Here is a 14,576-nt window from a genome sequence, read left to right on the forward strand (position 1 = left end):
TTTGCACCATAAAATTACAGTTTGAACCCCTGATGTCACATGAACTATTTTACTGATGTCCTTGCTACTTTTTTTGTGCCCGGAACATTTCAGTCGTGTTGCCGTTTATGGGAGGTCAGAAAGCTCTCGGATTTCATCAAAAATATCTTAATTTGTGTTATGGAGATGAATGAAGATCTTACGGGTTTGGAGCGACACGAGGGTGAGTAATTAATGACAGAAGTTAACTTTTTGGGTGAACAATCCTTTTAAAGCTGTAACAGCAGACTACATGAAGTGTGCAACACCCCACACCTCTTTTTTTTTTGGTTAATTATGCATTATCCGGCCATCTATTAGTGTACTTTTTCACTAAATTCTTTAGTGAGAACACACCATTCACATTATTTAGTCTTAACTCTTTTTATTGATATTTTTCAAACAGAGTTATTGAATGGAAAACAATATGGCATTTGTTTCAACATAGCAGGAAGGTAAATCAAATGAGACTATTCGCATTATTTAGACTAAAAAGCAGCACAGTGCATACGTGTGTGAATCGGGATGCACAGAATAGCCAGCTACTTTTGTTGAAATTCATAACAAATTAAACAGTTTATTGACTGTTTATGTTGCTAAGAGTGCGTTCACTGAAGCATCATAATCAAGCTTTACTGTAAATAATCACACAGCTACTGACCAATCAGCATCAAGAAACAAAACTATCCTTTTAATGTTTGTTAATAAGATTCCTCTTGATATGATGATGTCATACTTATTAAAGTAAATATTTTTGTATTACAGTAAATGTATTATTGTGATGCATTTACTTGAAGTTGGTATAAATATTTATATATGTTAATGTATGTGGACATACATTACGTTACGTTAAGTGTCTGGCACGCATTGTGTTTTTGCGGAGTGTATGCTCGAGCAGAGCCTTCTTCCCTCGTCCCACCCCTCTCTCGGTGTCTCTGCCCACTCCTCCGCCATGGACTGACCCAGACTCAGCTGCACTTCATCATCACCGCCATCATCATCATCGTCATCGCGAACAATAGAGCGAACGCTGCGGGGCCTGCGCTGCTCTCTCAGGATTATCGACACCAATCTAACGATGATCAGCGGCAGCGTCGAGCGCACGCCACACGTTTGAAGCGCACGGGAATAAACACGGCATCGTTTTAGACTCGAACAATCGGTGAAAGATGGCGAACGACTCCCCTGCTAAGAGCCTGGTGGACATAGACCTCGCCTCTCTGCGCGTAAGTGCATCCCCCTCTCCCCGCTGCTCTCCGTGTGTTTCGGCGGTGTTTTGTGCTCGGTCGTGCGGTCCGGGCTGTGTCCGAGCTCCGCTGTTTATTGTGTCGGCGGCCCTTTGTCTGCTGCCGCTCCTCTCGTGCAAGACTGAAAAAATCAAGGGAGCGGAGCCGCACGTTCTCCGCGCAGCAGCTCCACCGCAAAACATTCATACGTGTAAAGTGTCTCTTATTAACCTCTGTGATGGACATTTGTGTGATTTCAGGACCCTGCTGGCATTTTTGAGCTGGTGGAAGTGGTCGGCAATGGCACGTACGGACAAGTATACAAGGTCGGTGTCGTTTTAATCTCACAGCATTTATAATGAGCTTTATTGATCATCCTCCAGACCGCTCCATTGTTGTTTTACACCAGAATAGCCATTTACATTACAGTCGAGCGCTTTCATCAGAGACATTGAGCCCTGCTGATGGGTGTGATCTGCTGCGCATGCGCAGATAGCCTTACACTCTATGCGACAAAAAAACGACATTGATTATAAACTGGCTTTGAAGCAGCGGCAGCGGCATCACGAGCAGTGTTGAGCCCTGGATGTGTGCATCAGCGGTGTTTTATGCACGTTACTGCACTGCTGTGCTGTTGCTGTTTCAGTCCTGTGTGACCGAAGAGCTGGCAAAGATTCAACCGTGATTCTTAACATCTCTAATCTGCCTCCTTTTTGGTTTTATTTTGCACAATACTGAATAAAAAAAACCAAATAAGTGTTATAGATAATAACAGGATGTCCCTCACGCAGGTGCATCCCAATCAGATGAACGCTCATTATGGGCATCCCCATGATATGAAGCTGTTGTTTAAAGAAAGGAAGTGCAGAGATTGTGGTTTTGTTCAGAAGAACCTGCCTCGCTGCTGTCATTCTTACAGTTTGAAGTCGCCACAGAGTCGTATGGCTTCTCTTTCTGAATCATTTAGATCATTTTATTAAATGACAGTGCTGTTGGTTGCCGGCTTTAGTGATAGTTCGCCCCAAAATGAACAATTTCATCATTTACTCCTGCATATTGTACCAAAAGCGTAAGACTTTGATTTTATTTATTTTTTTATTGAAGCCTGAAAGATTTCTGTCGTCTCAAATAAAATCCACGCAATCAAAAAATGTGAGTTTCAAAAACATAGAACACAACAGATGAATTGAACAGCGAGACACGGCCGCTTGCTGTGATCGACATATGCAGTTTAAGCTTTTATTCACATGAACTGATCAGCACACACAGAGAGCGCTGATGAAGCGTGATGAACAGGAACTCAGACGTGTGTTTTAGCGCGTGAGAACCGGTGAGGTTTGTGTGTTTCCTGCAGGTGTTTAGTAAAAATGAAGAGAGAGCTCTGCCTTCATTTTTGCTGAGTCTGTCAGTCACAAAAACTCCCATCGCAGCTCACGTACAACTGAAGATCATCATGTACTTATCAAATACACTCATGCCACATCAGATGTGTTTGATTTCATTTCTTTAAGGCACGACTTAAAGTCTTGCACATGAGCTGGCACTGAAGTGTTTCTGTTAGTAATTAGCAAGCTACACGACTGCCATCTGTATGTTTCTAAATTAGTTTGTAGTACGTAATATCGTTGTCCCATTTCGCGTGTTTAATTCAGCATGAGCGACCCCAGCTATCGTCTCACAAATAAATCAGTTTACGTTAAAAAACGAAGTGTGTGTATGACAGACTTTCAGCGGTCAGATCAAATCACGACTGGAGAGAAGGAGATGGTAATAATTGTGTCTGACGGTACTGTGCTTCACTGGAATCACTGCAGGAAGTGCAGAGACACGACATCCCATAATGCACCACGCTCGCTCACAGCCACACATCAGCATGAGCATGAGAGAGGAGACGGAGAGATCGTGGGACAGAGGTGTGGTCCTGAGAGAGGAGACAGTAATAGATTGGGTCAAACGCAGCAGCGCTGCTCTGGGACAGACAGCATATAATCAGAGAGATTCAAACGCATGCAGGTCTTTGTGGCCTGAAATAACTCGTCATGATCTGATGTGTTTAAGCTTCTGCCGTCTAATGGCTTTCTATGCTTGTGCTTCAGCATGTGTGTGTGTACGTTTGTCCTGCTGTTTGTAATTAGTTTCTTGGTTCTTATTTGATTACTGGCTGTTCACTTGAGAATGTTTTACTTTAGTCAGGCTAGTATTAGTTTTGGCTGGGATGTCAACATTTTGGGATCATAACAAGCTTACTTGTAGGTTAAACTGTGATGTATGTTGTGCTGGTGAAATGAAGTAACTCATGGTGATGTTGTCCAGCTCTGGCCTGTGTTTATTCTTCAGAGGCTGTGAGAAAGCAGCAGTCATGACCTGTAGTGACATTTCATCTTCACTGACACTGACAGACAAAATTTGAATCTTAGGCATGTCTGACTCATTTCCAGCCACACAAAATCAGATTTGTACTAAAATCAATCTGTGCCACATTCAGATGTGGTTTGATTGAAGATTATCGAGGTCTGCACTTTCAGATTGTAGTGTGTGTTGTTTTCCGGTGTGTGTTCACTCAGCATCCGTTTGCAGCGGTGGCCGATATAGGAGAAATTTTGGGTGAGCCAAAGCCGTGTCCTCATCAGAAGGCCTGAGATCCAGCGGATATTATAAGGTGATCACGATAACGATTCCTCACAGACCTGAGATCCTGCAGCCCGTGCCGTTCTGGGGTGCGTTTCCCGTACAACGACGTAACTCGCTGATTAACTTCCATAGTACGACGCATTGTTGTGGAAATGAACTAGCTAGTCACGACTGTTTCCCGAACACGGTCACACCTCCGTCGTTTGAACCGCATTAGTTCAACAATGTAGGGTCGTTGTTAATGACGTCACAGAGTAATAATTTATGCTATTTAACTGATTAGAGATCTAAAATGCAGCTATATTAAACATGGCACCGGGTGACTAATTTACTATTTTTTTTGTTCCGTGTCATTTCGCTTTATTTGATGTTTGATTCGTCGTGGGTTCCCTCTTACGTCATGCTCCGGGGTTCCCGTAGGCATCTATGCGCATGCGCACTATGCAAAAACGTTGCTTGCAGAGGAAGCTTAAAAATACATAGATTAAAATGCATTTATATTTAGATCGAGTGAAAGATAGATTGTACTGCATGTTAGCTTGCTTTTTGTGCCCAAGAGCATAATTTGAGCCCATATGTTTTACTAACAAGGAACTATGCTTCTAACCACAGGTCGAGAGCTGTAGTTCCAACCACGTACGTTTGTGACGCTGTTTGCGAATGTTCGTTTGAACTGTGGTTTCGGGAAACACCAAATTGTTGAACTATGTTGGTAACGACGGAACTTGCGACCATAGTTGGCTAACAATGCTTCTGGGAAACGCACCCCTGATCAGTGGCCCATCGTTTGGAGCATTTTTAGAATCACAGGGCCTGTTTACACATGGTCACTTGATGTGTTTTCTCTGTTTGGATAGCTCTATGATCATGAAAAGACCGGGTGTAAATACGATGAATTTAAAGGGGTCACCGGATGTAAAGTTCACTTTTTCATGTTGTTTGAACATTAATGTGTGTTGGCAGTGTGTGTACACAACCACCCTATAATGATAAAAATCCACCCAGTCGTATTTATTTAATCTGTAAAAATAACTTCCCGTTTTTCAAATCAAGCCATTTTAAGCATCTTGTCTGTGTGACGACACATCGACAGAGGCCGCTCTCACGATAGTCGATTGACACGGTCGTCTTACCTTAGACCCGCCTTGAATGAGCTGTAACAGTCCAACCTCCATTGTTTCGATGCTGGAGCAGCGACGTAGACAAGAATTGCTTCTAAGCAGTTGGAGTGTTCTGTTGTTGGATGTAATAATGAACATGGTGGTCGTCATTTGCTCCCGACATCTGAGCCACTGAAGATGCAGTGGATTAGTTAGATTATTGTAAAGGGAATGCACCTCCCGATCTAAACAAATGCGTCTGTGTTCACGCGAATCATTTGTTTATTATAAAAGTTAAGACTCAGCCATGGCTCATTCAAATGCGCCCCCACATCTACGTCGCGGTGTGGGTAGATTTGCATAACACCACCCAAATGTATATGCAAAGGAAGAAGGTATAACTTTTACCGACTGTAGTATTGTTGCAGCCGCCACCATGTCGTGGAGACGCTGTATGTTTCATTGCGAAAGTACTTTGTTTGGTCTTCCAAATGAGGACACAACTAGAAATCAGTGGTTAAGTTATATTTACAACACTGTTCTGGAACAGTACAATGCAAATATTCGAGTGGGTGCTGTGCATTTTACGGAGGATGTTTCCTGAACCTGGGAGAGTAGCCCACAATGCCAGCTGTACACAAAGGGTTAAGGCTATCAAGTGGGGCAATTCTAACGTTGCACGGACAGTCTGGTGCTTTCTGACTCAAGGCTGTAAGTACATTTTCATATTTAAAGAATTCGCTACTGACTATTCAAACACGAGTTTCGAGCAGTGTAGAGTAGTGCTTGTTCGTTGTTTCTACGATCACAAATGCAGACATGGTGTTCTGTTTACGTGGCACAACGCAACGCATAAAAAGACAGTATGAGTCATTATCAGTCACAACGCACCGGATAGCTGGCCAATCAGAGAACGCCTCGCTTTTCAGATCGATGAGCTTTGTAGTTGTAGTTCATAGGTGGGAATTATGCTAATTGTGAATGAGTGTGCACACTTACCCTATTTACGAATGACTGAAGTTCATTAACTGAAGTTCATTAACACACGTTTGACTATCAAATCGGATGCTCGCGAAACGTTTGTGAATCCAGAGCAGAGTTTTCAAGAAGGTCTGTTTTACATGCAAATTACTTTGAATTTACTCATACTTTTACACAAGTTTCACGAATGAGGCCCGTGACCAGGGGCCAGTTGCGTAAACTTAGCCTTGATGTTAAGACCGTCTCTTAAGAACTAGTCTGACCAACTAGCACTTAGCCAAACGGTAATCGGTCTCATTTGTAGACTAATCTACATTTTGATGTAACTGAATTGTAAAAATGATGACCGTTCTTCAAGAAAAAATTGCTGTCTAACCTTTAAAGTCCATCTAAAGTGTGAGAATTGTTTCTAAACACATTATAAATGTTAGAAATGCATTGCTGAAACACGCTGCAAAGACTGAGAACTATGTAGTACTTAATTGTGAAGTTAGACTGTTATCATGTTCAGGATTTTCTGGGTGGGGTTAAAATCATGACTCGATGATGAAACAGAGTCACTAAGCATGGCCCCTCCCCTGTGCAGCAATGACAGCACAGACCGATTGGTGTTTGTCAAAGTACAGTGAGAGCTGTAGAGAGCAGACCTTACGCTCCTTATGCTTTCAAATTGCTCTTGCGGTATTTTGTCATCATACACCGATCGTTCTGTGCAGCACTGCTTCAAGTCAAACACACCTAATAACTAGAGCGCATTAGCATCAGTGGTTCGCTGCTCAATCGCGTTACATACTACAGTTTGTCACAATTCTGTATTGTTAAAGGCGGTATATAAATAAAGGTGACTTGACTTGACTTGTTTGCTAGCTGTGCCTTCATCATGTAAATGCATGTTACCTAGTTGCGACGATTTACAAAACAGCTCAGTCTCCTTATTTAAATTAAGCTGCATCCGTTCAGCTTGTAGTGATATTTGGCAGTTTGAGACGGCAGCTTTTCCACGAATGGGTGTGGTTTTACCGCCGACAGTGGACACGCCCGCCGCGTTTGAGAGCAGACAATACTGCTTACATTTTTTAAAAGATTTTAGTACCTTATTTTATTAAATTGCTGGGGTTCTTTATCAGTGGTTAATAACACATGCTTCTGTGGTTTGATAAACTCAGAACACACATTTAGTATTGCTTTATATGGACTTATAAGACTAGTCTTAACCTTTTATGCAACCGGCCCCAGGTGTAAACAGGCCCTAAAGGTTTTTTGTGTTCATAGTTGACCTGAAAGCATGTAAGTTCCTGAAGGGTGTGCTGAAGTGCAGGATGCTCTGCATTAGTGAGTTCTCTGGAGGATTGAAGCCGTATCACCTGAAGAGCCTCCTGTAGTGCAAACAGCACTGGAAATCTGGAGTGGACACGCTATGTCGCCTATTAAGGGCTAGTGCTCTCGATCACCTGTCACCAGTATTCCCTCTAATCTGAGCCCATGTGCAACTGTACAGAAAATGATGCACACAGGACAGATGCAAACGTGAGTGGGGGGAAACAACTGACCATGTTTTAGTACACTACCAGTCAGAAGATTTTTAATGTTTTTAGAGAAGTCTCTTCTGCTCACCAAGCCTGCATTTATTTGATCCAAAGTACAGCAAAGACAGTACAATTTTGAAATGTTTCTATTGCTTTCTGTTGTTTGAAATAAAAATGTCCCCCGCCCCCCAAGCTCAACATGAGAGGCAAAGCAAACACAAGACATGAAATAAACCGCCAACATGTCTCAAAGAGGAGATGTCTGATGATGACAGTGGTGATGGGTTACAGAACAGAAACAAAACTCAACAACCGTAACAAAACACTTACACCCAGCACAGGTGGAGGAGTGTGCGAAATATCTGACCCGTGGAGAAAAGTTTTGCTCAGGAAGAAAAACATTTTGGCCTGGTTTCACAGACAGGGCTTAGACTAAGCCAGGATTAGGTTATAATTCAATTAAGACATTTAAGTAATTTTTAAAAACGTGGCTTAGTGAAAAACAACACTGGTGTGCATCTTGAGACAAAACAAAGGCACTGATATATTTTAAGATCAGTTAGTGCAAGTTTCTTCCAGTTGAAACAGCTCAGACTTGCATATTAGTCTGGGACTAGGCTTGAACCTGGTCTGTGAAACCAGGGGTTCACTGTAAAAAGAGATTTGATAAGTTTACTTAATTCAATTGTGCAGACTCGTTGCCTTAACTCAGTAGTATTAAGTGTAATTTAAGTCGTAGTTACTAAAAGTATTCCTTAATTATTTTGAGTCCTGTTTACTTAAGCCATTTAAGTTTTGTTAACTTAATTGAATCTGTGATCTGAGGAACACTGGGTAAATATACCTAAACACTAAAAAACACTACACTAAAAAAGCAGATCTCTGTTTATTACATTTCAAAACATTTGTTTTTCAAAATGCAGGAAACAAATGTAAATCAGCATTGTAATTTTTAATAGTTCATTAATGATGCTAACTAATGTTTAGAATATTCCGAGCAATACAGATTGTGTCAAAGCAGCTTTACAGTATTAAATAGTAAAACTGTGTGTCAATAATGCAAAAGGACAACAGTAAACAACACTCAGTTGTCAGTTAAAGGCAGTTCATCATTGAATTCAGTGGGTGCGTCTCATTTCTTATTTGTGCATCCTCGTTTCCTTTCCTTGCTTTCTTTCCTCGCATCTTAGCTCCACCCATTCAGGATGCGAGGGAAGGACCAAGGAAAAGATGCGAGGACGGAGGAATCAAAGGATGAATATTGGAATATTCTGGACCACTGAAGTGTCTCTTCCAAGCGTCATCAGCTGCACTAAAGGGATCTGCTCATATATTGTTAAAGTTCGTTATTTAAGGCATTCATAATAAATATGAATAAAGCAAGATGCCCAGTTTAAATATATATGAGAGTATTTAAACTCCAAAGGTAAAATATAAATGTAAATTATTATGACAGATGTGCAGGGGGAGGAGAATTTATACATGCAGCACATTTAGTCGATAAAACACTTCCGCAAAGGACACACCTGTGTATCCTCGCTCATGACACCTCAGGAAGCCTCCTCACTCCTCGATCCTCACCTCCTCACTGTGTAATTAGAGAATTGAGATGTCCTACAAGACGGCTGAGCTCAATCGGTTTCCGGGTCATAGGATGGAGGACGAAGTAGCGAGGAGATGAGGAGGGATATTTAGAAGCACCCAGTGTTGTCATCATCCAGCGATGATATCACTGGAAATTAAGTGTCCCTAACTATGCAAGCCAGAGGCGATGGCGGCAAGGAACCAAAACTCCATCGGTCACAGAAATAGAGAAAAAAAAAGATTTCCTCTGACAACACAAACCAGCAGTTCAATTCCACGCTGTAGCAGGCTGGACTGGATACTGACTGGATCTGGGTGGCTACGGTGACCTTGGAATACGAACAAAACAGACTAATAGTAAATACAATTCTTCTTACGATGTAGCAAGTGCGTTAGTGTGTTATGTGTAAGCCAGGTTAAAGAGATGGGTCATTAGTATAGACTTAAATTGACAGAGGTTGTCTGCTTCCCGAACAATGTTAGGTAAAAAAACAACAACAACAAAAAGAATGCATATTCATTATACTTTAGCTTACATAGTTACAAAAACATTTGCTCATACTGTCTAACTCCTTTGACATGTATTGCAATGTCAACTTGTGTCAACAAGTAAACAAAACAGAGGAATCAAGAGAAAACATTAAAATAAACAAGCCAGACCTTTCTTTTCACCGTTGTGCCCAAGCAGGACAGAAATGCCATGGAGAACCACAGTGTGCTGAAGAGTAACCTCATTTTCCTGAAAAGAGGGAAGAGTATGTACACTGACCAAAATTATAAATGCCCCCATTTTTCATGAGCTGATCTCAAAGATCTGAGACTTTTTCTATGTACACAAAAGGCCTATTTCTCTCAAATATTGTTCACAAATCTGTCTTAATCTGTGTTGGTGAGCACTTCTCCTTTGCCGAGATGATCCATCCACCTCACAGGTGTGGCATATCAAGATGCTGATTAGACAACATGATTACTGCACAGGTGAGCCTTAGGCTGGCCACAATAAAAGGCCACTCTAAAATGTGCAGTTTTATCACACAGCACAATGCCACAGATGTCGCAGGTTTTGAGGGGAGCGTGCAATTGGTACGCTGACTGCAGGAATGTCCACCAGAGCTGTTGCCCGTGAATTGAATGTTCATTTCTCTACCATAAGCCGTCTCCAAAGGCGTTTCAGAGAATTTGGCAGCACATCCAACCGGCCTCAAAACCGCATTTTCACCTCCTGAGATCAGCCATCCAGACAGCTGCTGCAATAATCCGTTTGCATAACCAAAGAATTACTGCACAAACTGTCAGAAACAGTCTCAGAGAAGCTCATCTGCATGCTCATCATGCTCATCGGGGTCTCGACCTGACTGCAGTTCGTTGTCGTAACAGAACTGAGTGGGCAAATGCTCACATTCGATGGCATCTGGCACTTTGGAGAGGTGTTCTCTTTACGGATGAATCCCAGTTTTCACTGTACAGGGCAGATGGCAGACAGCGTGTATGGCGTCGTGTGGGTGAGTGGTTTGTCTGTTGATGTCAACGTTATGGATCGAGTGGCCCATGGTGGTGGTGGGGTTATGGTATGGGTAGGCGTATGTTATGGACAACGAACACAGGTGCATTTTATTAATGGCATTTTGAACGCACAGAGATACCGTGACGAGATCCTGAGGCCCATTGTTGTGCCATTGATCCACGACCATCACCTCATACTGCAGCATGATAATGCACGGCCCCATGTTGCAAGGATCTGTAAACAATTCCTGGAAGCTGAAAACATCCCAGTTCTTGCATGGCCAGCACACTCACTGGATATGCCACCCATTGAACATGTTTGGGATGCTCTGGATTGGCGTATTCGACAGTGTGTTCCAGTTCCTGCCAATATCCAGCAACATCACATAGCCATTGAAGATAAGTGGACCAACACTCCACAGGCCACAATCAACAACCTGATCAACTCTATGCAAAGGAGATGTGTTGCACTGCGTGAGGCAAATGCTGGTCACAACAAATACTGACTGGTTTTTGGACCCCCCCGCTCCCCGCTCACCCCCGCAAGTCCCAACTCCTAATAATCTCTTTCCTAAAAAAAAAAAAAAGGATAGCCATTACTAACTGGACAGAGGGAAATAATTTGTTCCACAACCCTTTTTTCTCCTAATTGTTTACTTTCATTTCAGACATAACCGACTGTGTTTATGTGAATACTCTGCAAGATTGGGATTTTACATAACGCGTTTATTTAAACATTCAAATGCTGTGAAACAGAACCCATTTCTGTTCTTCAATACTGACCGGCGTATAAGCTAGAGCCCGACCGATAAAGGATTTTGAAGGCAGATACCGATACAAATATTTATTGGTTTTAAAATCCAATATTCCGATATATCGGCCGATTTTTTATTTTTTATTTTTTAATTTAGGAAACGTGCAACAAAACATTAACAGATTTCCCTAACATTAGTTATTTGTAGTTATTTATGAGTTTTAACTAACATAATATGATAATGCATTTTAAAAAGAAACTTGTTTCTTTTATTGTCACAATTACACTGTCAGCTTGCTTATCCCTTTACCTGCACTTTTTAAATTCTTTCCACCAAGCTACATCAAACCATTTTCAATCATCAGTTGCTGCCTGCCTTCTAAAACCTACTATTTAGCGATCTAAATCCATTATGTGACTCGTTAATGCTGCGGCTGAACGACAGTCTGCAACGCACACTTGGCGTTATTGGATTTCACACACATGTAAAAGAAAAGCTAACTTTTATGCACAAGCTACGTTTGATACTTTTTCTCTGTCTAAATGTTCACTCCTCGCAAGTCTAACTTACATTTTACAATGCAGGGACTGTAACCAGAGATATGCTAGTTATAAATACAGTAATCATTACTTTATTTAGGCAGAATAAGTTCGTTGTGGTTTCCAAGCTCATTAATGTTAACGTTAGCGGTCTTCCACTGATAGTGGCATTAGCTAGCTTTGCGGTTAGCTAGTCTATGATGAGCCATAATTTAGCAATGGATAACGTCATACTGCAAATTGTAAAACATACATTTTCAATATAACAGGCCAAGGAGAGATGATACGTCTCATTGCTATAACTGTCACGCTATTAAAGAAATACTTCAGTCTCATTGTCAAAAGTTAAAAGGACAGTCAGTCAACTACACTGTAACAACGTAACGTAATTACTAGCTAATTCCGCTTCATCTCGGCTTATTTAACAGCAGCAAAACTGGACATGATAGTCACGAATTTTGTCATGCTTATTTGAGTTAAGAGAACTGATGGGGATGTTCTTTTAATTGTTATTCAAGCAATGTATGTCTCGTGACCAACTCACCATGAACACACTTCACCGATGATCTCACTCGCGGATACCTGGTTCTCTCTGCCCGACTCTGGCTGGAGCAGCAGGTTGCAGGATGTGTGGCGCGTTATACACGAGTGTTGCCAACAGGGACGGTGTAGAGTGCCCTCTGGTGGACAAACTATACAACGGCAACACTCATGACATGGTTGAAGGGTGTTTCGTCTGTTTTTATTTTATTTTTGAAATCTTCATTTATCGGCCATTATAAATGCCGATACCGATAGTTTGGAAAATGCCTAATATCGGCCGATAATATCGGCTTGCCGATAAATCGGTCGGGCTCTAAGCGCAGGAGTGCCATCTTTTGCGTCTTTTAAAGCTAGTTATCAGTCAAGCACGTCCTGTTCTTTATTTTCCCATTCATCTGTGTTTCATTACTGTAATGTGCCAGCAATTCAACCTCTGAAAATTGCAGATATATGTTCATGGCATGACATAGACCAGGGGTGCTCAACCCTGTTCCCGAAGATCTACCTTCCTGCAGAGTTCAGCTCCAACCCTGATCAAACACACCTGAACCAACTAATTAGGATCTGAAGGAGCACTTGATAATTACAGACAGGTGTGTTTGACCAAGGTTGGAACTAAACTCTGCAGGAAGGTTGATCTCCAGGAACAGGGTTGGGCACCCCTGACATATAGACGATATAACAAAACATAACATACAATGACACTTTATATTGGCTCAAGATATACTATATGAAAAATGGCTTTGTTATTAAAAGACTTACAAAAGGCGTATATTAGGGACTTTGTTCTTAATTTACTGCTAAAACATAATCTTTGCCGATGTCTCTGACTAGCCTTTAAAACACAAACAAATATTCGACAAAACACATGCACTAATCCATTAACTTTGACTTTAATATAATGTCATCAAGATCCTTAATATTAAACGCAAATGTATATGTATAAACACTCACCAGTTTTATTGTTTATCAGCTGAGGTCTTCAACTAAGCAAGATGGCCGTTGATCAGAAAATTCTCAATCCAAACCTTGATGACACCAGTGGTCACACGACTTTCACAGCACTCAAACAAATCATGTAACCTTAACTAGGGACACTTGAGTAACTAGTACTTTTAGCACAAATTGTAAGCTTTAATAGATCGACATCAGTAAAGTAAACAAACAATCACACTTTAAGTAAAGTCAACAAAAATAATTAAGTTAGCACATCTGTTAGTTTTTACGGTGTTAGAGAGAACACTGTACATAACTACAAGTGGACAGGAGTCTGTGTTCATTTACACGTGAGCAGCTCATGATCTCATTCACAGTGATGAACTCTGTCTGTACATGTGCTCTCAGTCATTTCACAACATTTAACCTCATTTGTAATGGGAAGCTTTAAAGCAAGGTTTCGCCCAAAAATAAAGAGAGTTCTGTCATCATTTGCTCACCGTTAAGTTACAAACCTGTATGAGCTTCTTTGCAAACAGACGGCAGCTATGGACTTCCATTCTGTTTTTTCTATACTGTGGAAGTCAATGGCTACCGTCCGCTGTTTGGTTACATTCTTCAGAATATCATCTTTTGTGTTCAACAGAAAAAAGAAACTCGTACAGGGCCAAAATTACAAGAGGGAGAGTTTTTTTTTCCTATAGATTTATAGTGTAATCTAGATAATAATTATTTTTTTAAATAATTAAAAATAAAAGAAGTGAAACGTGGTAGATTATTGTTAATTGATATTGCTGAATTAAATTATATCATGGCTGAACCTCTGCCAGGTTAATTATTGAAATATTAGCATAATCTCCAGAGATGTCAAATGCCAGAAGGGTTCAGCTGATAAAACAGTGTGCTATTCCCCGCTCTAGTTTATTTCCTGCTGTGTTTGGTGACATGTTGTCATTTTGCTTCTATGTCGTGAAAGCTGCATTCATACCTGGATGAATCGGAAAAAGCATGAAAAGGCAGCAGTCGTCTTTTATATGTGCTTTCTTTCTTTATTCTGGAGTTAGATGCACTATTCTTCACTACAGTGCAAAGTAAGTGTTGAAAGAAGCATGATGCCACATCACATCCCATCACATCCACTGCTGTATTAGAGGAGGCCTGCGGACACGGCCTGCACACGCAAAATGGAGCTCTCGCTCACTCACTCACTCACTCACTCACTCACAGTCTCTCT

At 41.2% G+C, this 14,576-nt stretch overlaps 1 protein-coding gene across 2 annotated transcripts in view; it reads left to right on the top strand.

The window, feature by feature from the left end:
* Positions 1-894: 894 nt before the first annotated feature.
* The window catches only part of map4k4 (mitogen-activated protein kinase kinase kinase kinase 4), a 52,194-nt gene continuing 38,512 nt past the window's right edge, over positions 895-14,576 (top strand). The window contains exons 1-2 of one of the 2 annotated variants that reach the window (XM_051118584.1): positions 895-1,244; positions 1,505-1,570. In XM_051118584.1, the coding sequence (XP_050974541.1) occupies positions 1,188-1,244; positions 1,505-1,570 (123 nt within the window). In that variant the 5' untranslated portion in view covers positions 895-1,187. The remainder of the gene's footprint in view (positions 1,245-1,504; positions 1,571-14,576) is intronic. The other variant, XM_051118585.1, reaches the window with a different exon arrangement.

This window comes from Labeo rohita, chromosome 9 (assembly GCF_022985175.1).
Source record: "Labeo rohita strain BAU-BD-2019 chromosome 9, IGBB_LRoh.1.0, whole genome shotgun sequence".
Lineage (NCBI taxonomy): Eukaryota > Metazoa > Chordata > Actinopteri > Cypriniformes > Cyprinidae > Labeo > Labeo rohita.